The sequence below is a fragment of the Malaya genurostris genome, chromosome 1, assembly GCF_030247185.1.
Source record: "Malaya genurostris strain Urasoe2022 chromosome 1, Malgen_1.1, whole genome shotgun sequence".
In the NCBI taxonomy this organism is placed as follows: Eukaryota; Metazoa; Arthropoda; class Insecta; order Diptera; family Culicidae; genus Malaya; species Malaya genurostris.
This window is the reverse complement of record NC_080570.1, coordinates 71,627,403-71,654,273: the sequence shown is the minus strand read 5'-3', so window position 1 is coordinate 71,654,273 and position 26,871 is coordinate 71,627,403. Positions and strand designations below refer to the sequence as shown.

The 26,871-nt window shown below is 36.2% G+C and overlaps 2 protein-coding genes and 1 long non-coding RNA gene across 4 annotated transcripts; 2 read left to right on the top strand and 1 right to left on the bottom strand.

Moving 5' to 3' along the window:
* The first annotated feature begins 397 nt into the window (after positions 1 to 397).
* Positions 398 to 25,112, top strand: LOC131440423 (uncharacterized). Of its 2 annotated transcripts, none has more exons than XR_009231389.1 (4): positions 398 to 784; positions 23,468 to 23,771; positions 23,909 to 24,827; positions 24,885 to 25,112. It is a non-coding gene; the product is annotated as an uncharacterized LOC131440423 (long non-coding RNA). The 2 variants fall into 2 exon arrangements; XR_009231390.1 differs by having other exon boundaries at positions 23,468 to 23,810.
* Positions 11,064 to 12,168, top strand: LOC131440419 (uncharacterized). Its single transcript, XM_058611688.1, has 2 exons — positions 11,064 to 11,285; positions 11,346 to 12,168. The coding sequence occupies exons 1-2, from the start codon at positions 11,182 to 11,184 to the stop codon at positions 12,151 to 12,153; spliced, it is 912 nt and encodes a 303-aa protein (XP_058467671.1). The 5' UTR covers positions 11,064 to 11,181; the 3' UTR covers positions 12,154 to 12,168.
* LOC131440418 (histone RNA hairpin-binding protein) lies at positions 12,164 to 14,295 on the bottom strand. Its single transcript, XM_058611687.1, has 5 exons — positions 14,016 to 14,295; positions 13,307 to 13,718; positions 12,745 to 13,114; positions 12,558 to 12,680; positions 12,164 to 12,463 (listed from the first exon to the last, which is right to left on the bottom strand). Exons 1-5 carry the CDS (start codon positions 14,022 to 14,024, stop codon positions 12,445 to 12,447), a joined length of 933 nt encoding a protein of 310 aa, XP_058467670.1. The 5' UTR covers positions 14,025 to 14,295; the 3' UTR covers positions 12,164 to 12,444.
* Positions 25,113 to 26,871: the final 1,759 nt, after the last annotated feature.

Here is a 26,871-nt window from a genome sequence, read left to right as displayed (position 1 = left end):
AAATGCAAACACATGTTTTCGATATAACCTAAATTCGGTAGTAACATGTGATTAGGGCATATCGCACGATAGGCCCTTGCGAATGTTACAAAATATAATGCTCATTGCTCGGTTCTACGACCTTCATTTACAGAATCAATATAATCTCGTAGATAGAAGCCCAATCTACGAAATTGTGAGCAATATGCTTGAATTTCATGTTTAAAACTTGAGTAATGAGCATTATTTTTCGTAACTTTCAAAAGGGCATATCGCATGATATGCCCTAATCATATGTTAGTACCGAATTATAAAACGATAAAATAAATCGCGATGAACATTAAAAAAGGTCCTATGAGCAGTTGACAATTAGTCTCTGTTTATCATGTCAGCTGTTTTCAAATAAGAGCCTTTCTTACATAAGTAAACACGTCGAGTTTCTTTTTTCTACGAACAAATGCTTTAAAATTTTTCAATTTTGCACAGAAATCCGCTTGTGATGAGTTCTGGTAAACGGTAGAAGCCTGGCTATATTCCGGCTGCTGTCAAAAGGTCAAATCGAGTCATTCCCATCTCAGCAAGCGGTTCTGTTTTGTTGATCGCTGAGCGCTTGTTGAACGATATACTGCACGAAATATTCGTTAAGTTTGATGGAATGGTTTGTTGTTGTTTTTTCTCTTGCAAAAATAGTGTGAAAATTATGTAAAAGCAAAGTGTTTCAACAGACTTCGCAGCCGATTCTTAGTGTACAGAATCATTGCATGGCTAGTACTATGGATCCTACTGACACTAAGAAGCCTTCCAGGTAAGACCAGCGTCCTATGCATTCCCTCTCAGCAGGCCGTTCAATTTTGTTGGTCTTTGAGCGCTTGTTGAACGACATATTGCACGAAATATTCGTTTAATTTGCTGGAACGGTTTGTTGTTGTTTTTTCTCTTGCAAAAATAGTGTGGAAATTAAGTGTTACCTTTACATAGAAAGAAAATTTGTTGTTATTATACGTGAAGTAGAAGTATTGTGCAGGTATGTATTGTTAGTTTAAACAAATAAGTGGAAAAAACTTCAGAAATTCTGCAGAAAAAACTAGTCCAACGGGGCTCCAACTTCTCATGTTAAAAATGGATCAACAATGGACCTTTGTCTGCCGGGTTTGTTGAACGAAAAAATGGCATTCGGTTCAACGGTCTGTTTCAAAATCGGCAAACGAAGGTCCCGTGTTGGCCTCCCGTTGAACGATTGATTGGACTTTCATTGGACCAATGATCCAACGTATTGGACCAATGAAGGATCACCGTTGAACGTTTTTTTCTAAGTGGGTTGAACCGCCAACCCGGGACGTGAAAATTAGGTGTTACCTTCATATAGAAAAAAAAATTGTTGTTATTCTACGCGAAGTAGATGTATTGTGCAGGTATGTAGTGTTAGTTTAAACAAATAATTAGAAAAACTTCAGAAATTCTCCAGTAAAACTAGTCCAACGGGGCTCCAATTCCTCATATTAAAAATGGCTCAGCAATGAACCTCTGTCTGCCGGGTTTGTTGAACGAAAAAAATGGCATTCGGTTCAACGGTCTGTTTCAAAATCGGCAAACGAAGGTCTCGTGTTGGCTTACCGTTGAACGATTGATTGGACTTTCATTGGACCAATGATCCAACGTATTGGACCAACGAAGGACCACCGTTGAACGGTTTTTTTTTCTAAGAGGTTCTCTCGCCGTACGTATCTTGCTTATTTCGCCATTCCTTCTTTCTTTTGTTTGTATTCATTTGAAATTCGTTAATCCTGCATGTACTGCATGTAAAAGAGATTGAAACATTTGGTATTGAGAAAGCAATATTGATAAAATATATTTCATAGGAAGGCAAATAACATATTGCCTTCTTATATATATATATATATATATATATATATATATATATATATATATATATATATATATATATATATATATATATATATATATATATATATATATATATATATATATATATATATATATATATATATATATATATATATATATATAAATATATATATATATATATATATATATATATATATATATATATATATATATATATATATATATATATATATATATATATATATATATATATATATATATATATATATATATATATATATATATATATATATATAAATATATTCTTAAAGAAAATAAAATCAAAGGCGCTAGAAATGTAGAACCGATTCAAAACGATTCTGCCAGTCCTTTATGCCAAAAACTCGACAGAAACAGAATTGTTAATAACCGCAGTTCCCTTTCGGAAAAGGTTGTTGCATTGTGGTCAGACTCTTGGAGTTCTGAGAATGCCGGCAAAAATTACACTGGCAGACATAGCCTGTCGTCTAATGGACAATCTGCCAGCCACGTACAAGTGGGAGGCATTGAAATAATGGAAATAATCAATTCGAGAAAGGGCAAAATTTTTTTTATGTTGATTTATTCAGTTGATATAGAAGGAATGCGGATAAATTTGCGTACCTTTTCAGATAACTATTTAATGAGTCTCCAGTCACAATTTTCCTTTCAATATCTTCTCGGCATCTCATCCGAAGGTTCAATTTACGTCTAATCAAATTTATTGATAGATCCATTTCGTCAGAATGGCCCGATGTGATTATTGAAGCTCAATACCATAAACTCTACAATCGATGCATAGCGACTGCGAAACAACGAATACATCGTAGCTCCTCGGTTAACTTATACCACTTGAATTTTGTCTGAAAATTCGACTGATTGGTCGCAAACAAGTAGCAGCTGTTTTATTCAGCTGTATCATATCTATCTATTTATCTATCTATCTATCTATCAATCTACCTATCTATCTATATAAGAATGCAGAGGTCATTCTTTGTAATCGCATCACATACGAACGGATGGACGGATCGACGACACGACCTGCCACTCGCTATTCAAAACTGTATCACAAATTTAACTACCCCTCAGTAACTCGTAATGTCAAAATGGAAACGCTTGAAAATCGTTTGAAACTGGCAACTAAGCCTGTAAAAATGTGGTTTTTGGAATAACAGCTATTGTTGCCTTAGTTACATTTATTTACCAAAATATTTTCACAACAGTCGAAAGAGGGGATTTAAATACAGATATTTTTAACTGCGAAGGTTGTTCCGCTACGGAGCAGCTCTACCATTTTTACAGAGAAACCATTCATTTGGGGTTTCTACGGTTTCCTTGCACCGGTATTCGAAGCCACACTGTTATATTTTTTAAAGAAGTCTGACATGAGTTATTCGTATAAGGAAGAAATCAGAGTTGACAACGGAACGTGTTAGGAAATATTCATAGGATTGATCTTCGTTAGCGGAATTGTGCATAGCTTATTAGATCTATTGATACCATACCAAATTTCACAATCGAACCTACCCTGACCTGTTTCTGGGTGTTTTTAACAGATACTGAATTGTACTTTGCGGTATCTTCAAGTGAAAACTCCGATCTAATACGTAGATTCTAATCAAAGAAAACAATCATACGGAACAAATTTTGAATGGTTCATGGTTACGAAAAAAATCATGGGGCCAATATATAATCTTGATCTTTCGCGGTAGCGGTAAAAGACTCCCTAAACTAGGAAATAGGCTAATGGAAATATTTTGGTTACTCTAATATAATATGGACTGGCGCTCATATTTTTGGTTGTAATCAAAATGAAGTACATATTCATAGCTAACATGTTTACGAATGGAAATATCTTTAAAATTTTGGGTCACGATGTACTTCATTTTGTTTATTTTCAGAAATATGTACGCTGGACCAAAAAATATTAGTGGCTAAAATATCTCCGTTACCCTGCATTAGAGATGGGCGATTCGTTCGCGATCGGTTCAAAGGAACTAGTTCTTTTGAAAGTATTAATTACCAATAGTTCTTTTTTTTAGAACGGTAGTTCTTCAGTTTATAGTCGTGGACATTATTTTTTTTTTGCTCGCTCAATCTTTTTCGAGAACGGTAGAAAACAGGTTAGTTATCCAACAAGCAAACAGAACTAGTTCTTCTAATAACTCTGCATCACTTAACGCCTCTTTGAAATGAAATGTTTTGCCCATCTCTACCCTGCATGATCGATTGTTGAACCCTGTAATTGCGAATAAATAAAAATGTTCAATACGATCGAGAGGGTTATTTTCACTACTTACAGAGTCAAAAAACTCTAAGCTTCTGGAAACGTTAGATCAAACCATCATTTCTAAATCAAAATCTTCAGACGGCCAATATTGCCAAACACCTTCAAAAATCATAAAATGCGTGTCATTCGAAATTACAGCTATTGATCGAACCGCCAAATTTTGATCACATCCTCAAAGAGCCTTATTTCTTCCCAACATGTTTTACCGGGTACAAGATTTTCGAAGATATGGTTTTTGCGAATACCCTCACGAGAGCTTGAAGATGCATTGAGCTTATTTCACCGATAATTTTCATTATGTCCTGATACTTATTATCATGACGAGTAGTCTAGGTGTCATATTTGATGTCCTGAAACGATCCATCATAATAAAACCCCGAAGTAACATTAATGGCGTTTTCGTTTTTAATTTGCACTACACCGGTGCAGTGCTACACTGAGGCATGAATAAACGAACAAAAATGACGAAAACATAAACAGTAACCATTGACTACAATAAACGATTCCATTGCACAGAGCTACACCAAACTTTTGATGAGTGCTACACCAGTGGTATCGGTGCAGAAAAAGTGTAGCACTGGTGTAGTGCAATTGGTAAAAACGAACGATTTCAGTGCAGCTTTCGCTACACCAGTGTAGTGTAATTTAAAAACGAAAACGACATAAGACTTTTTAACCTTCCAATACAAATTCTGCCATGTTGAAGCGTCCCCCGAAGAGTAATCCAGCAAGATCTAGTTTACACTCAGGATAATTTCACAAATAATATATTTCAATACAATGAATAAATGTTCATTTTAAGAAACCGCTAAAAGTCATTCACTAATATATATAACCGTTGTGGTTTTATTCGACATTATGGTTTGTTTATTTATTATGGGGCCTCCTTGGTAACTAGTTCATAGCAACTTAAACAGTGTTGCACAAGAAGATTATTTTTATCATTTTCAAGGGGCCGCTATATTCGTGGTAACTGGCGGTAAATCTTTCACGAACACTTTTTATTCCGAATTTTCTTCAGAGTGTCTGGTCGTGTCGTCGGACGGATTTACATAATTCTTTTTTGTTTGATCAGTTTCCATCCCCACTGGGATCATACATAAAAATTCACCGTAAAAGTGGAAAAAATTCATAAAGTTGTTTTGTATTAAAAAGGAATCTTCCGTTGAAAAAGTCGCCCATGCTTACTATAGATCATCGACGGTGTTTGGCGCATAAATATTTGCAAGTATTTGGTCGTCGAAGAAAAGAATACTAGATCGTCGAACAAATCGTTTTGGCGCTCAACGAGTTGTTTTGCGTGGAGATTTCACATGCATGCTTGATCCATGTGATTCGTCGTTTCGAGCCACGTGCTTAAGCGGGTATCAAAATGATTGCTTGAAAAATTACTGGATGGCGGCACGCACATGGCTGTTCTAACTGACCCAGGGTTGTTTTATCAAACAGACACTTTTCACGAAACTGTGTTGGGTCCGCACTTAGCAACGCGGGTTTGAGCAAATCTGATATAAAAATCAGGTTCGAAACTGACTTGATTTTCAGTTCAATAGCGTTGAAACTAGGTCCGAAACTGATTTTAAACAAACGGTTTGACAGTAGTTGGGGTGGAAACTCTGAGTTAAGTTTAGAATCAAGCGAAAACGACATAAATGTGTTAATGGCGAATATGCATATGACTGTATGACCACTGTAGGCAAAAGAAAAAATTCTGATATTGTTTACCAATTAATGGATTGTGTGTGATGGAGTCAGATGAATAATTTTGGCCATTGTTAGCGTGACTTTAACATATCGATAGTCCCACAAAAAAGGGACCTAATCGCAAATGAGAGCCTCTCTTTGTTTACTTTCTCTTTTGATTATTACGGAGCCATTATTGCAAATTCTCTAAAGTTTTCAATATAAATCGAAAGCTTTTAGTTTTACCTTGAAAGATTTGCGAAGAGTAAAGCGTCAAATATAAAATTAACTCGGTAAATCGTGGAAGAAAAAGTAAACAAAGAGAAACTGTCATTTGCAGTTAGGCCCTTTTGTTGCGGGACGGTCGATAGCTGAAATTTTTTGAATGAATCAATGAAAAGATTATGCTGTAGCAGCGCTAAGGTTAAACTACAAGATTTTCCTTGCATTTTGCTTTCGAATGTATTATATTACACTAAGCGCACATAAGTGGCAATTAGATCAATGTTCAAGATAATTACAATAATATATTTAGACTGCCATTTCATGTTTTATGTTCTGTGAAGTTTTTTTCGAATTGGTAAGATCAATATCAAATTAAAATTTAAGCATCGTCTCTCCAAGCAATCAAAAGTTCCACAGTACCTGAAAAATATCCACTTTGTTAGAGCCCTAAAATACGCACAGCACTTTTTAGCAACTTGAACGCACAGCAAAAGTTCTGAGGATACTTTCTCGCTGCTTAAAACTGTACTAGGAACTGCTTTAAAGTTTGTTCTTTTGCATCGGGTGAACATTCAAGTATAAGCAATTCCTTAAAAACGGACTGTTCAGAATGCTTTGTATGCTGCTTGTATTGAAAATATATCCTACTCTACCGAATGAACAACTCTAGAAGAGAAGCTCATTAATTAGAGATGAAAATCTGTGCATTTGCTCGATTTTTGATAACGGAAGTATTTCACTTATTCACATTAATTTTTTGTGGTATTTCTTTTCGGGCTAAAGCAAATATGTGTCAAATTCCGTTGATTGTAGGTTAAGTAATCAGACAAATAATGGAGAGAAACGTTAACCACTTAGTCGTTTGCTAAGCAGCTAATCTAGAATAAATTATTTTCTTGTATCATTCAAATAAATCATATATTATTCCAAATTTCGGTGGAAATCAATAGACAAACTTTTGCTAGCAAAATAAATTTTATCCACAACAAAATAAACTGTATCCACGGTTAAGCAGGTATTTCCAGTGGTACAAGTTTCATTACTATTTCATGAAGCTACACCGACGACACGACCTGCCACTCGTGTTTGAAAACTGTATCACAAATTTAACTACCCCTCAGTAACTCGAAATGTCAAAATGATATCATTTGAAAAATGTTCGAAACTGGCAACACAAGTCGTTAAAATGTTGTTTGTCAAGAAACAGTTATCATAACCTTGGTTACGCATTTGGTTCCATTTAACAATGGAAACAAGAAACATGTGATCTGAATTTTTTTTGGAATTTGTTTATATGGAGAAATAAAAACATTTGATTCAAGTGCATGCAGTCAAATACATAAAAACAAGAAGATATCATACTTAGAGAAACCTAAATTTGTCTCAAAGTTGTGTTTTAATTGTATGTATCTCCGAAAGATGTTAGGTGACTCTGGAGAAGTATGAAACTCAACTAATCGTAGTTCGAGAAACAACTGAAAGCTCTACTTGTTTTATACTTTCTGTACTTTGCACGCTTTCAAAAGATCCACATTAGTGCATTTGCGGAAGTCCTTTCAGGGTAACTCTTCGCTAAATTTTCACTACCATCATTCAATAAACTAATACATAAGAAATAAATTACATATATTCCTTCCGAAGCATTTATTAAGCTAGTTTTCTATTGAAATCTTTAACCTTTATTTCGAAATTTACTCTGCCGACGGATTTTAAGAAATCGAAGAACAGAGCAGATAAAAAAATGCGTTTTTTAGTTGCGTCACTTCTACTGTTCTAATTGCATTTTTGGCCTCGATCATTGATTACAAATTTTCAGAATACGAGAGTTTTTGTTCAAATTCCATTTCTTCGGATAGTAATCGAATTGTAGCTGTGGTCATAATAATTCGAGTACCAGCAGTTCTGCAAAATGTATACTCGTATCAAAAATCATTGAAAAGAATAATAGCTGCAAGGTATCTTACCAAAGTTGAAGGAGTTGGAAGCTTCCAAGAACTGTTTGTAATTATTATTATTATTATTAATATCATTTATTTTACCCCGGCTTTAACCTTTTGGTCGTTCACCGGGATCTGTTTGTAATGTTATCTGCAATTGTAATTTATTTTCACTTATGCAGAGATATGCTAGGTTTAAAAAGTAATAAGCCCTATTCGGAAAAAAATAAAACATACTTTCAACTTACTCCAAGCGGGGCAATTTCCGAACGCAGATGATTTTTTTCAGTTTGTTTGTTTATTTAAGCTCTTAGTGTTCCTTGGTAACGAGTTCGTAGCAACTTAAACAGTGTTGCTCGAAAAGATTATTTTTATCTGCATCAAGGGGTCACTATATTTGTGGTAACTGATGGTAAATCGCTCACGAACACTTTTTATTCCGATTTTTCTTCGAAGTGTCTGGTCGTGTCGTCGGCTACACTGTCACTAACAGTCTCTGGATCTGGATTTGTCGTGGCCTTTGAATTCCTTACGTTAAAAATTGGTCAATTTGTTATTGTAGAATAAATATTATAACAAATTTGAAAAGACTCTCCAGCGTTATCTCGTAAACTATGTATAAAAATGCTATTCAAAATTTCAAAAAGAATGGGTTGAGTGGTTATGAAGCTAGAAGGGGTACCGATCGTGAATTATGTAGGAAACGCTTTAAAATTTGAACATTGAAATTTGTTATAAAATGTTAATAAGTAAATTTTATCGGCTTACCTCATACTGAAACCACAAACGAATTTCCAGACATGACAGTCACGATATTTTTTTGGCGCACATCTACGGTCCTCCGTGAAACTGGCACCAATGGTGATAAATTGGTTGCACTGCTGAGTTCCCATCATACATTTCTGATGCAAATGTCAAACCGTGAGAGCCCTTTCGATTCGGTAGCTCATTTGTATACATTGAGATTTTATGGCACACTTTGGTTGAAATGATAACAATGCAATTAATCTCGCGCTCCACCGAGCGGTGAGTGCGGTCATTTCAGAAGGTACTGGGAATGAACCACATTTCGACGCGAACATTTCATAAGGGCACATAAACCAATGAGAGATTCTCTTTGTTTACTTTCTCTTCTGTCAATAAAACCTAAATTTTCAAGTTCACTTACCAAATTTGCATATAGAATGAAAGAAAAAATCTCCAGCTTTGTAATAGTATCATACATGTAACCAACAATTGCGTAATAACGCAGATATAATCGAAAGAGAAAGTAAACAGAGAATCAGTCAATTGTTTAAGGCCCTTTTGAAATGTTCACGTCGATTTTTTAAAAATATTTCTCGGTTAATTTTTCAAGAGGGCGTATAAGCAAGTGACAGTTTCTCTTTGTTTACTTTCTCTTTTATTAATTACCAAGCGGTTTCCACGTTTATCACTCAACTCTTTGTATGAAATGATACCCGAAACTTTCGACTTTCAAACAGAATAGTGATATCAAAGAAAATCTTTTTAATCACATCACAATAATCGAAAGAGAGGGTGATTAAAGAGAAACTGTCACTTGCTTATACGCCCTAATGAAAAATCAACCGAGATTTATATGCACGTACATGTCTTTATTATTTATCTTTGCTGAAACATCAACGTTATGTTATGCAATGTTATCTGTGTCACTTTACATTTGAAAAATATTGACTATTTGATCAATGGTATAATTAAAAAGATATTTTTATTGCAATCGTGAATTTCACATGAAATATTCGAATTTTATTCGGAATTGTTCTCGAACAGGAATTTTTTCCCGAACAGGAAATTCTACGCATGTGAGGAATTGTTCTCGAACAGGAAATTCTACGCATGTGAGGAATTCTGGCAACCGGCAGAAACCTGGCTGCATTCCGGTTACATCAAAATTGCCCAAACGAAATTGCGTCACGACGTGTCTTGCTTATTCGCCTTTCCTTCTTTTTTTTGTTCGACTTCATTTGATAGACGTCAATCCTACACGTACATTAGAGTGAGAGCAAATATTGATTTCAGCTCCACCAAACTTTTCGTGTTCCTTTTGGGCCCCATAAGCACCATGCAAAATTTTAGCTCGATCGGAGAAACTGTATTTTCGTGTCCGAGATTTAAAGTTTCTATGGGATATAATATGGAGAAAATCACTTTTTACACAAAAAAACTCGACTGGAGGTCAACCTATGAACTCCAAAAATCAGTGCACGTGTGTTATTTTTTTTTTTTTTTTTGGGAAATTTATCGAGGGAGGAAACATTCGAATTCCGCAAAAAAAGCCGACATTTGTAGAAAAAGTAGTTAAAGGAAAACCGATATTAGGTTTGAGCAGTGGTGCATTCCTTAATATATCTAGCAACACTGCTGTTAGTGGTGGTAATATGATTTTGTTTTGTTTTATTATGCTATAACGGTTGATCTAAGTTGTTTTATTTCTTCACAAAAAAACTCAGCTTAGTATTAAGATTTTTTAAAAGACAAGCCATGTTCCAAAACTCACTGTAAAGACACAATAATGTGTAGCCTTTTAATTTGAAGAAATAGGCTTTTGGAATCTTTTACAATATTTTACAAAAACTCAAATCCAATAACTTTACCGAAGATGCAAACAAAAACATAGTTTACATAGGAAATCATACAAAAACATAGTTTACATAGAAATTCTCTACAGAAAACGGTTGTTGCTGGAGTTCTGGCAGAATGCCGGCGAAAAATTCTGGCAGACAAAGTTATCCGGGGGAAAATCTGCCCACCGTGTGCGAGTGGGTGTGGGTATGACTGGCTGACAGCATAATTTCCATCAAGCGGGTACATAAACTCTGGAATAAATTTGTAATAAGACGTAAACAAAAATAATTGATGATATATGTTTACATTTACCTTTTCTGACAATATTTGCGTTATGAAACTGTCTATATTTTGCTCATACCAATCGATATTCACCCCCGGCGAACGACCATTTCAGAGTTGAACCCGGGATTAAATAAAGATATATAATTTAACGAAATTGAGTTTTAACAAAGAATACCGTTTCGGTGTCATTTACGTCGCTTTGAAAGTTCGCTCCAAAATGAAGAAGAAAATAACAGTATTTGCTTTGGTGGACGATTTGGTCATGAATAATTACTGGTTTATTAATGCATTTGTTTCTATCAATATACTGATATGAACGACCTACCCTACCGGTCACAATTCAGCTGGCAAACGTTGGAAGGTGATCCCAAGCGATTGATATCTTATAGTATTCAGTCTAGTGAATGTACAATACCGTAAGTTGACATATTCTCTAATTGTATTTTATGTAACCCAATCCTCCATACAAATGATAGAATTTCACAAGATGATCTGCTGAATCCGGATGCCTGTTTAGTGCTAGGTGCTGACATGAATGAAAAATTTTGTGAGCAGACGATAACAATTCATCCCGCCCACCTGATAAGTAGACTAGCTCTCATAGTAGAATGTGCTACTATCGAATCCTACGTTGGTAGAATACGTGAATACAACCAGACTCATCACGGCGATCTTATTTTTGACAATGATACAAAACTCTACCGTTTTGACATCAGTCTCAAACCATGCAATGCATCTGAATTAACACTTCGTTATGTCTTATCTGCAGAACATTCTTTGTGCATATATGGCTTACATATAAATTTGACGAGAAACGCTAACGTAGTGAACATGTTAGCGAAAAAAGCAACAACAATTGATCAAGCTATGCTGGAATGTAGATTGAATGATTCAAAAATGTCTGAGAAGGCGATCAAATGTAAAGAGTACGTGTTGGCTTCCATGGAAAAAAGCACCCGACAGAAAAATATTGAATTTGAAAACATATTCAATAATAATGTTGCTACTTTGAAAAGTAGTTCAGTATCGGACGCACCAAGCTCTAGTAAAGAAACATTACAAATTCAACCTCAAAACCCTGGCGATCCGGGGACAACAAACCATATTTTTCAATTTCCACAATTCCCACCTTTTAGTGAAGCTTTGATCAAAGAGTACATAGATACCAAAATGTTAGAGTTAGAAGCTGCACTCGATGCTAAACTACAAGCCATGGAGTTCCGACAGAATAAAAAATTAGACAATATTTTATCTTTACTCGAATGTATAAGCAATAAAGAATAGTTACTTTAAATTGAAGAACATATTGATTTTGTTTTATTACAAAATTTTACAAGTTCGTAACATTACTGTTATCGTATCCAACTAACACATAATAATAAAGGTTCCATTTTTTCTCATATCGAGTAGTAATTTTAAGATTTCTCGAGCTTCCTGAATTTCCATAATACACCATCTTGCTAGTGAATTGATTTCGAATGAATATTTCTCAGGAATTTGAAAATCTTTCATAGGTTTATCGCGTCTTTGCTTAAGCTAATATTCAACGCTTTTTCAACAATAAATACCGAAGTCTTAGTTCTCAGTTCCGTTTCTGAAAAGTGGAAAATTTTTAAGAATTAGTACAACACGCCTTTAAACCCAACAAAACAGTTACACTTAAGATTTTACTACAATAGAAAACTTACATAGCATTTGGATCAAAACAATGCAACTTCTTGCGCCACACTTTGATTAGACCATCCCAAGCACGACGGCTGTACTTGAAGTGTTTCGGAGGAGTTTTCGGATGATCTTTGGTTCGTTGATCTCTACAATAAAACAAAAAAAAATCCGAATTTAAACCAAGTTAAAGCTTGTGAAAAACTCTCTTACCTTGGAACCTGTTTCATATAATTTTCATATCCAAGCGTATTCTTGCCATAGTCGATCTGTTTTTGACGACGAACCAAAATTGACGTATCTTTTTCATACTCCAATGGCTTACGACTACTCTGACTACCATTACTACTGGCTTCGCCTGAACTGGTACTGTCCCGCCGAAAGCGTTCCCGACCGTGGTCATCCTCGTGCATTTTAGTTTTCTTGTGCTGGTTGTTTGTTAGTTCGTCACCATCAATTCCCTCCTCGCTGAAATTTGCGTGCCCGTCACCTTCCTCACAACCGCCCGATAGACGACGTTTAAATGGTGACTTTATCATCTCATTTCGAACTAATTTTTCATATTTTTCCACATTGGCTGAATCTGAAAAATAATAAATCAATTGAATGCAGGATATACATGATAATGCCTTGTCTTAGATTTTGAATAAGATTCAATAAGAAACACATCATGTAAACTAACAAAAGGCAAAATAAATTATGTCTTTCTAATCACGTATATGATACAAGAAATGATACGGTAGCTCATAACCTCAAACCGACTTCCATGTCTCACCTATTATATCAATTTCAATATGTCTAGTGGATCGACCACTGATGCTGCTACTGCTACTGATTTCTTCGATGGACATCTTACTATCAGAGGCCGCTAACTCCATATTGGAATGAGCTATTAGAGCTTCCGATTTCAGTTTGGCGTTCTCTTCCTCTTCGATCATATCAGCCCAACTTTGACGGGGAATAGTCTCTTTTCTTCCAGCTTTCTGTTGATCGGAACGCTGCTTTTCATCAGGACATTTTCCGCTTATGTTAATTATATGTATAGTATCTTCTTCCTTGACACTGGCTGATATAGAAACAGGCTCCAAAGACGAAAGCAGGTTTATTGTTGTATTCGCAACAGATTTGCAAGGCGACAGATTTGACAGCTCATTGTCCAATGACATGCGAGTATCTTCGAACGCAAGCTGGATGGCGCCAAACGAGAACAAGAAAACTTGTTTGTAAATAAACTGAACTGTTAATAAAACTAATTTATTTTTAAATAACTTTTAGGCGAGATGAACCAAACCATGGACTTAGCCAAAGTAAAAAAAAACGATAAAAAATCTGGAAATCTAATAAATCTATTTTTGGAGTATAAAAACATCAATCACTAATTTTAAAAGCTGCTCAGATTGTAGTTGAAAAAATCACATCAGGGAATGAAAATAAAATTTATGTGCTGTAAACAAAAGCTTGTACGGAAATTTTTATATACCTACCGACATCATTGTTGATCGTTCTAATATATTTATAAAATATATTTAAAAACTTGTCAAGTTCACTCTGATAAATTGTGCATGAATAGAATAACAACTACAAACTTCAAATACGTTTTTAAAAAATTACGTATAACTTTGCTTTCAGAACTGGTGTGAAATAGTCTTTTTTTTAACTAAAATTGCAAATACACAGGATCAACTTCCCGCTCGTCAGTTCTCTACGCCACCAGCTGGCATGCTGATATTACGAATGGAAACAATGAAGACTTCGAGTTACTTACTAAATTGGCGGGAAAGTAAAAAATGTAAACATAATTGTCGGTTACTTTTTCAAAAGGGCGTATAAGCAAGTGACAGTTTGTCTTTAATCACTCCCTTTTTCGATTATTGTGATTTTCTTTGATATCACTATCTGTTTGAAAGTCGAAAGTGTCGGGTATCATTTCATGCAAAGAGTTGAGTGATAAACGTGGAAACCGATTGGTAATTAATAGAAAAGAAAGTAAACAAAGAGAGACTGTCACTTGCTTATACGCCCTTTTGAAAAATTAACCGAGAATTTTCATCCCAGTTCAGAGCTGCCAACTTTTTTATATTCTGTATTTGGCGGCAAAATCCGACAGTCCCACGACAAAAGGGCCTAACTGCAAATGACAGTTTCTATTTGTTTACTTTTTCTTTCGCTATTTACCGGATTGATTTTATATTTGATGACTTACTCTTCGTAAAACTTTCAAGTCAAAACTATAAGTTTTGGATTTATATTGTTTATATTGGAGAAAGTAAACAAAGAGAGGCTCTTATTTGCTGTTAGGCCCTTTTGTCGTTGGACTATCGAATCATTGTACAATATCTATTTCGAAAAATCGAATTATGTACGATTCAGACGATCCGTCTACTTCCGTCACCGTCACCTGTCGCACGAGACTTTATCTCTACTTATTGGTATGGCTGATACTTGAAATAGTTTAACCTGTCGAAAACTTTTCTCTTTTACCGGTCCAAAAACCTGTCATCGGCTTAATTTCTTGAAATCTTACTTTGGACTTTTTTTTACAGCATACTCTACTGCCCATACTTGCATATAAGTCCCATATGGAAAATCGGCATGTCGAGAAGAAGACGATCAAAATTTTATTTCCAAATGTTTTGAATTATTGTGCTACCTAATGCTAAATCATGGTATTATTACATGGAATATCGGTAATACACCTTTGCTATTCCAATATTGCAACAAATGAAATTATTAAAATTTGCACTGAATGGGACTGATATGCGGGTACTTTGCATATGGGACAGACATGAGTTGATATTTTCCACATTTCATTGAACAAATCCAAAACTCTTATTGCAATTTCTGAGAGTATATTGAGCATAGATTTCATTCCTCAAGCTAACTCAAAATTGGCAAAAATCGATATGGGACTGATATGCGAGTATGGGCAGTCTACCTGTTTAGTAATCAATTTGTCATCGTTATACTTACATTTCGGGAGTTTACGGTGCTGCGCCATTGCCGTGATTTTTTCTTGGATTTCTGCTATCTCTGTTTATCATTTCAATTAGCAGGAGGAAAATGTACCTGTTCCTCATGGAATTCGTTGAATCAATCCTGTCATTTTTTTCTTTCTGCTTTCAGATTACTAAGATTGAAGTTTGTATAACAATAATTACCGTTGTTTCATAGAATTTAGACTACAATCTATGAATATGCTAAGACTACTTTGAATTTTATTTTTTTATTTGAATAATTTGAGTTGTATCAGGATTACTAAACAATTCATTTATTATAATATTTATTTCACGACATATATATTTTTTATTAATTGCTCTCTCCTGTGGCTGTATTATTCTACCATAATGAGGTCAACTCATTGAATCTACCATTCTATAACACTCAGACAAAATGAGTATGTAGTGGAAATCATAGGGCGAATCTTATGATGCATCAAAAGTCATCAAAATCACAATTTCTAAAGATTAATATGAAAAATATACCTATATTATAATGTTTATGACACTGAAATTATAATATAGTTTTCATTCGAACAACTTATGAATTCCACAGTTCCAATTTTCGTGAGGCGATGATGATTACGTATGATTCGCATACAATATTCTTGTGGCCAAAACCATTCGAAATCATTATGCAATTGCATTTTCCTTTTGCCCGTTTGAACCATAACTCATTGGATGAATCATCATTTCATTGTAAAAATTTCATATGATTAGTAAATACAGATAAACTCAGATATTTTATACTGAGACTGTGAACCATTTCGCGGTTAATTTTATTTTTTGGTTAAAATCTGACACTCGAGCGGTTAGTTTAATGTTGTCAAAAATAATCCTGCTCGAGAGCATGGTTATTTTTGACAGATCGATTCTTTAGTTGAAAGTCTTAAGATGAAAACAAACCATCGATTCTTTAGTTGAAAGTCTTAAGATGAAAACAAACCAATCTCATTTGCTTTTCTCGGTTAATTTTTCAAAAGGGTGTATAAGCAAGTGACAGTTTCTCTTTGTTTACTTTCTTCTCTATTAATAACCAAGCGGCTTCCACGTTTATCATTCAACTCTTTGCATGAAATGATACCCGAAACTTTCGACTTTCAAACAGAATAGTGATATCGAAGAAAATCGTTTCAATCACATCACAATAATCGAAAGAGAGAGTGATTAAAGAGAAACTGTCACTTGCTTATACGCCCTAATGAAAAATCAACCGAGATTTGTAGTTATAAGTGAGCTGTCAGAAAAGTCAATGTGTTGACAAACTAGGAAAAGATTTACATAACACAAGAGATGTGCCCATAGTAAATAGTTCGCGCAGTTCGCAGAGTCATGTCTGTTAGTATGTGATGTTATGTCACGTACGCAAATTTACTCTCTTCAATCAACACTTTGGACACTAGTTTGGCGCATACCTTGCGAAAGTAAAATTCTCCCGGCACAGTTCAGTTCTTCGCTGATCTCTCGAAGGTCCAGGTTTAAAAACTTTCGAACTCGGTCGAACTTTTCCACGCCTTCCCTGAAAACCTTGTGCCACTCGAAAATTTGCGTACGTGACATAACAACTTCCTCGCACACTTCCTTTAACATGGTAAACGACTTTTTTCAGTTACACGCAAAACCTAATTGCATGAAGCGGCATTGGATGCAGTAGGTAGTAACATCTTGCTCGAAGGCTTCTTTTAACATTGTAACGCTGAACTGGATGGAGTAAGGTTTCGCGAATCTTCTCCCTCTCCTCAAATACTTTTCAGATGCCTGTGAGGCGTGATACGGAGGAAGTTCGAATACTTTCGGATTGCACTCTGTATTCATTTCTATAAATCTAAATACTCAAATTTGCATCTGATTCAGCTTGTCTGAAGCTCTGCGTCGCGACTCCGTGCGATCTGTCAAGTTTCGCATCGCTTCGCTCCGCGTCGCGTGTCGCTTTTTCTCTGGCTTCACCCTTAGACACGGGTGGTGAGAGAATGCCGCAGCTCTGCCTGCGCAATTTTGACAGCAGCCGAAATCCACCCAGTCTACTACCGGTTGTCCGAATCATTAAAAAAACGGGGGGATAACTTGACATAACTTAGGAGGTGCTTAATCAGTTAGCTTTCACACAAATATAAATTATAATACGGAGTACTCCGACAAATTTTCAAGGACACATTTTGCATCGTGCGGTACATTGTCACGATACACTGTCAGAGTGACAATGTACTTTAACGAATTTCCTATAAAACTAGCAACACTGAAGGGTAAGAACAAGTTCACTATAGTTACTGTTTATTATAGTGAAAAATATGTAAACATATTACTTACATATTTTGATCCTTAGGAAAACTATGGAGCGAAATTTCGGACGACCCTGTTCGTAAGTCACATCCCTCTACTAAGCAACTTCTCACCATTTCGAAAGCTTCTCGGTTTATTAGACGGCGATATTTAGACTGATTGTTGCAGTTTAATACAGCAACGATAAACAAACAAGTTTGTTTTGCACCGTAGCAACTAGCATAAAGCGTTGCCAGAAACGATCTCCTTTCACATTTTCACACTATCGCAACGAAAGGGAGATATTTGCTAGGCTTACTTGTTCATGCTGTGAACCAAACATTGGCGATTCGTTTATATGGGACTTAGGGGTATTATTATTTGTATTTGTTTCACATCCCATCCAAGTCAGTCGATAAAACAAAGCCGCTTACGTTCGGGACACCAGAAACCAAACATAGTATTGTGTAGTAAACAATAGAACGATTTTGAAAAGAGTGAACAAACGCTACTTTCGTCAATACGAAAGAGTTCAATTATTGTTGACTTTAAGGAAATTCGACCTTTGATACGAGAATTTGGAGGTTTGCCTAAGGTGAAATGTAGCGGAATGCGCGAATCGCGTCTTTGATCAATTATTCAAAAACAAGACCGATTTTCGAAAAATCAAAAACACTTAAGTTTTCGAAATCAAATTTATCACAACTAAGTATTCTTAGAACTTTGAATTTTGCTTTGCCGAGCCGTAAGGTTTTGGAACTGAAAAATAGTGTTTGTAGCAGAATTTCATAAAAAATCTGAAAACTCAACTCAAAATGATAAAATTTTGGCCCAAACAACCGAAATTTGAACAAGTTTACATAAACTTTTCCGCATTTTGTTTATTGCTTGCGCGCTGCTGTTTCGGGGCCGTATGAATAAAACGTAGCATGCTTGAATTTCGGTAGTAAATGCTACATGTGGATCACGTTCCTGTCAAAAGCAGAGACTTTACTACACAACAACGTTCGAACATGTAGTATTTACTACAATTTTTCGGTAGGTAGCTCCAGAGGTTGCTACTCGTGTGTTTGCTGATGAAGTGAAGTAGAGAAATTAAAATCAAACCAAACTTGTTTTACTCTGTGGACTATGTTTTTGAGAAGATACTACAAACAACAGACTTTACTACATTTCATTCATACGGCCCATTATATCGTGAGTAAAAGTTACATATCAAATAATGACGCGAATTAATGCAGTATTGGGTTTTGTGATGAAATGAAAACGAGTTGAATACAATAAAATGGGTATTGTAAGAAATCGTTTATTTTCTAAGTAACTGTCATTTATAATGCTAAAAATGTCCAACTCTGTTGAGCTCAATGCATTGATGTTTTTAAAGCAATAATGCTTGGCTGTGTCATCATATAATAGGTATAATTTTAGATTGTAGCAATTTTTATAGCAAAACTAAAATTTCAACCTTGACAGACTACTGAATGAAATGAATACAAGCCAAGTATTATCGTTTATGTGGAATATTTGAAAATATAACTTTTATATAACCTGTTATACAAACAATGTGGCCTGGTGAACTACTGGCAAAGATATCGAAAATACTTGAATGTTCTCTTGTCTTCAATCGTTCTTTTGAAGAAGAATCCATGCTTGCTACTAAACTCAGGCATATACATGGTTAGCATATTAGTCAATACATATAACCTCATATTAGTCATTCATAATTACTCATGATTCATAGCTCTATCGTAAGAGTAATCACTAACAATAACGATTGAATTAGCATATATTTAAAGTGTGAAGGATTCAAAAATCCATTACGTCCAGCCTTTTTTACAAGCCTACAAAACGAAAGGGAAGCCCACTGTGCTCAATCACTGAAAAAAGCTCTGGTTTCAAAGTGTCGGTTTTTCTTGTTATGCTTTGTGCGACGATTCGTTCAACTGAGCGGATAAAATTTTGCGCGCATTTTATGACGCTACATTTCACCTTAAGGAACAAATGCAACTTGATATAACGTACGCAAATTAATTGTGATTTATCAAATAAATAATTATTTTTCTCAGTGGATTAGTTTGTTTCAATCAATATTTCAACAAAAATAACAAATATTTTAGTTGTGCGTTTCTGTCAATTTTTTGACAAATAATTTCACAGTAAATTCATTTTGACAAAAAATTTTTTTTAAATGAATGAACTCTAGTTAAAGTGGATAATTGTAGCCCTTTAAATTTAATTTTTTTTAGTTGAAATAAATGAACTAAAATTTAGTTTTCACAACTAACACTTTTGTTTGTTATAATTTTTTTTGCTGATTTTTAAATATGAAATGATTTTTTTCAAACTAATTTGCAAGGTAATTTTTGAAGCTACTTTTATTTTGATTTATGTTTGTTAATCCTTAAAAACCAAGGTTTTGATTGAATTTTTTAATTCCCAAGACATTTTGCCCTTTTGTCGCGAGGTGATCGAAATATGCACATACCACAATCAAGCTCTGGTATTTTAATTACTATCCAATGATTTGGCGCCAAGTATGGCACTACATCAGTCCGGTCAAGATCTCTGCATAAAATATTTTTGTAAAGAATATCTGTAATGCATGCAATTTTCAAAAATATTATTAATTATCAATACATACACTTGAATTGTTGAAAACTCTCTTATAAATGAAAAAACAGATATAATTTGACTTATTCAATGCGCACAAACTTTATCCGCGGGAAAAAAGGCTCTGATCGTTGAACAAATAAGACCAAAGATAAATTGAACCAAATCTTTCAAGATGGAAATGTAGAGCGGAATTGAATCAATATTAACATTGCCGATAACATCAAAAATACTTTGGTTGACATGTTAGTTAGTATTTTCAGTTTATAAATAGTTAGTTTATTTTTATTAGCAATTCAGGCCCTAAAATGGATCTTAGCCTCTTGTCTAGTAACTCCTATCCCGATTAACCATAGAAAAGATTGGGTAGCCAATCCCGGTGGGACCTTGGTCGTACGCTGACAGGGAAGGGAGCCTATCCGAGCGTCTGTTCCTCATGTCTGTTCTCCATGTTAGGAGTGTCGAAACAGCGTCTGTTCTGCATGTTAGGAGCGGCTGATTACCGTTCTTGTGTCAGCGTGGGACTCTAAACAAGGCTGACACGATGGCCCTCCGGCGAAGCAGGAGGTTGGTGCAGGCCTAACAAGCCGCCCGGAAAAAACATGTTACGTACGATCAAGATAGAAATACGACTCGGAATAATCGGCAAAGACCTAAGCGATAGACAAAGTACTACGATTGGCACATGGAACTGCGAATCGGTTGGCTTCCCAGCTTCAAATTCGCGATTTCGATGTCGTAGCACTGCAAAAAACTTTGTTGGACGAGGCAGAAGATGTGAAAAAGGATGTGCGTATTGAAGATCGTGAGCCGCTTCTTCAATTACAGTATCATCATCGTGCACTGTCCACATGAGACGGGACCCGATGACGAGAAGGAAGCATTTTACGCGCAGCTGGAAAGAACCCTCGGCGCGATGTAAAACTCGTCTTCGGCGACATGAACGCTCAGGTAGGTTGTGAGCAATCTACATGCATGTAATCGGACTGGAGAGCCTGTACGCGGCAACAAACGACAACGGCTAACAATGCGTGAACTTTGAAGCCTCCCGAAGAATGGTAGTCTCATCTGTCGTATCTCAAGGAGCCCTTCTTCGGAACACAGATTATCAAACACAACATTGTTATTCTAAGTCAATTACCATACTGCCAGATTTTATTTAGTTCCATAAGTTTCTACTTTTCTCTTTCTCGTTTCTTACTCTCTCTCTCTCTCTCTCTCTCTCTCTCTCTCTAGCAACCCACAATCCCTACATCGTTTTCTTTTTTCACTCTTATTCAAAAATGTTATACCAATACATGTTGCTTAATTTCGAAGGTTTACGAATTTATCTTCTGGGTCTTGCAGGCATTGGTTTGTCGGATGACTCTTCTCCTATTGATGCGTTATTTTCTTCGGTGGCCACTGATTCGAATTGATGCTCAGTTCCGTATGAAACGCCTGCAACTTCTATATCGGAGTGCTGATGATTTTTAGCATATAATTCCTCGCTTTAACGTTCGATTTCTGCCGATCTAACCTTCTCTAATAATTTACTTATTGAACTGCCTTTACGCAACTTGATGTTCGAGGAATGTAATTGTACTACATCGGCTACTGCCTCCATCGTCCGTTCATGGGGATAATCACAAAGCTAGGCCATAGAGACGACTTGTTTTACAAATTTAACATCACCCTCACCCGGGTTTGAGTAATCGATCACAACTTTTGGCGTTGTAATAGCACGTAATCACGAGAACCGCAAAATTCTTTCAGCCTATACATCACATTTGAGTGCGGATGCGTTTTTTTCATCCGGTGCATTCTTGCTTGATACAGTACTTTCCAGAACTTCTATCAGTTTTCTTCCCGATTTCAGACGAAATCCAGTAATCTGTATGGATTCATCTATGATTCCAGAGAATGCCATGGATGCCTCGAGGATATCGCGCCACTGCTCGAAGGATCTTCTATCTAGATCATCCTCGCTGTCCGCTGGAGTAAATTCCGGGACCTGTAGTGAAGCGAATGACATCGACATGAACATGGACGACTCGATGTTACCTCTCATTGTTGAAGTAATGTTTTTCTTTAGAACAGATGGCTCCTCGATCCAAGCATAATGTCATAATGCTTATATTGTGAGCCGTACCAAATTTAGCGTTTAGAGACTAATTGCGTCGCCATTTCATCGGGGACAAATTCACTATGTTGTATTTTTGTTTTTCCGGTATCCCAAAAATAAACTGCTTTTTTAGCTAACATATTTCAAGCGCAAAGGACTTAAAGGACTATATATTTTTTTTGAGTCGATATAACGGCCCGCACGGCCTTTTGGCTACCTGGGCAGCCATGGGCACTAGACGGCTATCAAAATTGTTTCAGCGACGGCTGTCAAATCCAATTTGGCAAAACATAGTCGTCTGTACCTTATGTCGTTTTCGTTTTTAAATTGCACTACACAGGTGTAGCGAAAGCTGCACTGAAACCGTTCGTTTTTACCAATTGCACTACACCAGTGCTACACTTTTTCTGCACCGATACCACTGGTGTAGCACTCATCAAAAGTTTGGTGTAGCTCTGTGCAATGGAATCGTTTATTGTAGTCAATGGTTACTGTTTATGTTTTCATCATTTTTGTTCGTTTATTCATGCCATGGTGTAGCACTCCACCGGTGTAGTGCAGTTTAAAAACGAAAACGACATTAGTTAACCGAGGGTTTTCATCTTTTCATCTTCGCTAAAAATGTCAAAGATTTCCCTCGGTATGACAAACGGCTGGCAGCCACATCTACCTCAGAAATCCTGGTGTATACGGTTGTATCTTTTAAGGTGTATGTCTGGTAACGGCGAGGCAGCCGGACACCAGAATGGCTGCCAGCCATATTGTGCCCGCTGGCTGCCGTTAGTCAGCCGTCTGGAAGCCAATGCGGGCGAGCGTTGTTTCCGCTTTTAGAACAATTTCAACTGTGGCTTCTTTTGCACAAACGTTTTGTCAGTAAATGGGTATTGCCGCAGTGAATTCTAAGCTATTTCACGTACACATGAATTACTAGTTATGTCACCTCTACTTTCTTTTTTTTTCTTTCAAGGTGAAATGCATTTACGTTCAGAGTGTAGGACCGACGACACGACCAGGCACTCCTAAGAAAAATCGAAATAAAACGTGTCTGCTAGCGATTTACTACCACAAATATAGCGATCCCTTGATAATGATAAAGTTGCTACTAGCTAGTTACCTAGGAACCCCGAATAAATAAACAAAACTAGTTGATAAAGTTGTGGAACAGTTAAAATTATTTAACTTGTGTGCCCTCATTACCACTTTCTAAGAGTAACTTAAGAAAGTAGAACATGCAAATGTTACAGGCATCATCAGTGCAAGCTGTAATAAAAGTGAGTGCATGGAATTTTATTTATGAGCTTTGAATATAGGTATGTTGTGGTATATAAATATACCATGATTACGTTCCAAATAGTATCTTAAGATTACAACATTTTCATTCAACTAACACAGATTTTACTCTTTGCAGTTCACCGTATTTGGAAATGATCTTAGAGTTGAACATGCCTGCAACGGTAAATTATCAAGGCGTTCGAAAAAAGTAGTACCGTTATTTACGGAGCGTTCCAATCTATCTCGAAATTGGTTGTTACAGCAAACCTTGGCACAGGGCTGGGTATACATACGGCAGAAAGTTTGCATTGAATCAGTCAAGGCATCAACCAGTTTTAATGAAGAAGTGGTGCGTTGGAGAATCAAGCTCATCGTATCAGTGGATGATGCGTTTTTATTTGCAGACCCACGGCATTTAGGGCAAAACAAGCACACTTCAGGACAGTCCCGAATGGTTTTAGAAAGAGTGCTGTTCACATTTGCGCATTTAATATGATAACTACCGGAGCAAGATTCGCAGGTTATTTTGCCACTTCTCGATCCAGATGAACCAAAACAAGGTTCAGCATTGCATTTACTACTCGTCATGTTCATAGAACGATTTAGACAGGAACGTGAGTGCGAGAGCGACGTGAGTGCTAATGGCTTGATAAACGTAGCACAAACCAAAGCGAATCAATGCAAGTTTTACCACTGAATTGTAATGAAGAGTAACCGTAAATAGACTACGTTGTAGAATTCACTTCAAATCACTAGATACACCGCAAAGTAGATAGATTATGGTTAATTATACCGGTAAAAACTGAAATATAGCCGAGCGAAAAAATAATACTTCTAAGCACTTCATATACACTGAACCAAAAAAGCCATATCATTATGAAGCGTGTGGTACCAAATGTTGCTCCTGCTCGTTTATGCTGTAACAACAGCAACAAGTCTAAATCCAATCACGCCTGAAGTCTTCCCTAGACCTAGGTAGTATCGTTAGTACTCCGGGAATCGACAGGTAACGTAAGCCATCTGCGTCACGTGGATACTCGGCGCACGTGGGCAAGGTAACTTCAGCTGATTTTGAATGTTTATTTTTCTTCAACATTGTGACGTATTTTTAGGTTCGTTATCTTGCTGCAGCACAAACCCAAATAGAAAACACCTCACTGAAGTATCCGGTGAAGTCGTTAACGTTCCTTTACGACTCTGTATCCATTGTTCAATGGACACGGTTTTATGTTTTTTTATCCGTTTGATTCGTTTTCGAACGTTAACTGGTGTTTTGTTACATTGTACATTTTATTAAATTTCAAAAACTAACTTATTTCAATACAATGAATAAACGAGAATTGAAGGAAACGATTAGAAATTATTCACTAATTTTATTTCATACGATGACATACCCTAAACTATCTGAGGAGAACGACAAATACAGTGACGAATAAAAACAAAAGGATTTTCCCTAGTGAGTCCAAGCTTCTGCAGTACATTCGAGTATTTTAAGATCAGTTTAGTTTTTTGTATATCCGTTACCTACAAATAGATTTCAGGTATTATTATTTATCGTTAGTAGCATGGCATAATAATTTTGAGTGCCAAATCCGTGTTTTCTTTTCAAACACAGAAGTACTTTGTAGTCGTACCCATAGGCTAATTTCAAGCCACAAATGTAACTAGATCACAGACTAACAGACAGGACACTCAAATTAGATTCTTCAATCATTTTAACGGTCATTTCGAATATTCCTTTATTTGGGACAGTACTCACATGTGTCATGATGGCGCCACGTTACCCTATCAAAAACATCCTGTCTGTCATCTAGACTGTGTTTATTTTTTCATTTACCAACAGAGTTGCCATTCATACAGAATTACCTGTAATGTATTGATTTGTTTACGTCCATGCGAATTTCATGCAGGATACAGATTTAATACATATTGCCAAAACTATATACATAATTGTGCCTACTTCTCATCCTCCAACGGAATACAAAATCGAACCCGTTTTGTTACAATATTTACTTGCTTCTGGTGTGCCGCCACTTAATTTCGGGTGAAAACTACCAACACAATAAAAAATTGTCTTGATGAACAACGTTGAGTCAAATAAATGGTTATCTTCGCGAAAAAGTTAAATGTAGATAATAATCCAATAATTTATTGTGTCGATTCATTCTCGTATATGTTGATGAAATCAGGCATCCCTGCAAGCAGCTGATCGGTGTTGACAAACGAGGGGAAACCAACTAGTAAAAAAACTTGTACATAACACAAGGGGTGTACAGATAGTAAATAGTTCGCGCAGTACAATATAGGTGGAACTAGTGCATCACGAAAAATTATTTTTATAAGAATTTACTCATACTGTCATGTCTGTTAGTCTGTGACTAGATTGAGGCAACACACAAAATGGTGCATCACTTCATGCACACACCATCTACAATTATTACACCAAGAGCGACTAATTGATCCACTGCTCTAACAGGTAATGATGCTGGATAACTCGTAACTGCATATAATAGATCTTTCACTCGAGGCAACCGTTAAATCCATTCTATTTTTTTGTAATAATATACCCGTTTTGCAGTTTGTTTTGTTTACATTTCTCAAGTCTTCAATATACAGTAACCAAAGTTATGGTAACTGTTACTCAAAATCAATAATATTCAACTTGTGTTGCCAGTTTGGATATTTTTCCAAGCGATTTCGTTTTGACATTACGAGTTACTCCCGACGATGGATCTAGCCTACACTGACGGAAAAGTTCCCCGACGATGGTAGTTTACCCGAGACCGACGCTCCCGAAATCCGTGAACGGTTCGAACGGCAGGATGCCTGGGTCGGTCCAGTGATTCGGGTTGGAGGATGACTTCCGGTTTACTGGCACCCTGACGATCCATACCGGAGCTACGTTGCAATCTACTCATCTAATCCCCGTTGAAGGATCCAGACTACGCCGACGCTCCCCGACGAAAGAGTTTCTCCGGACAACGAATCGCATGTTTCGCCACACGAGACACTGAAGTGAGTACCAAGGTTGATCCTGTGATTCCGGTTGGAGCGTGGCTTCCAGTTCACTGGCGCCACAAGGACTCAACTTCGATGCTG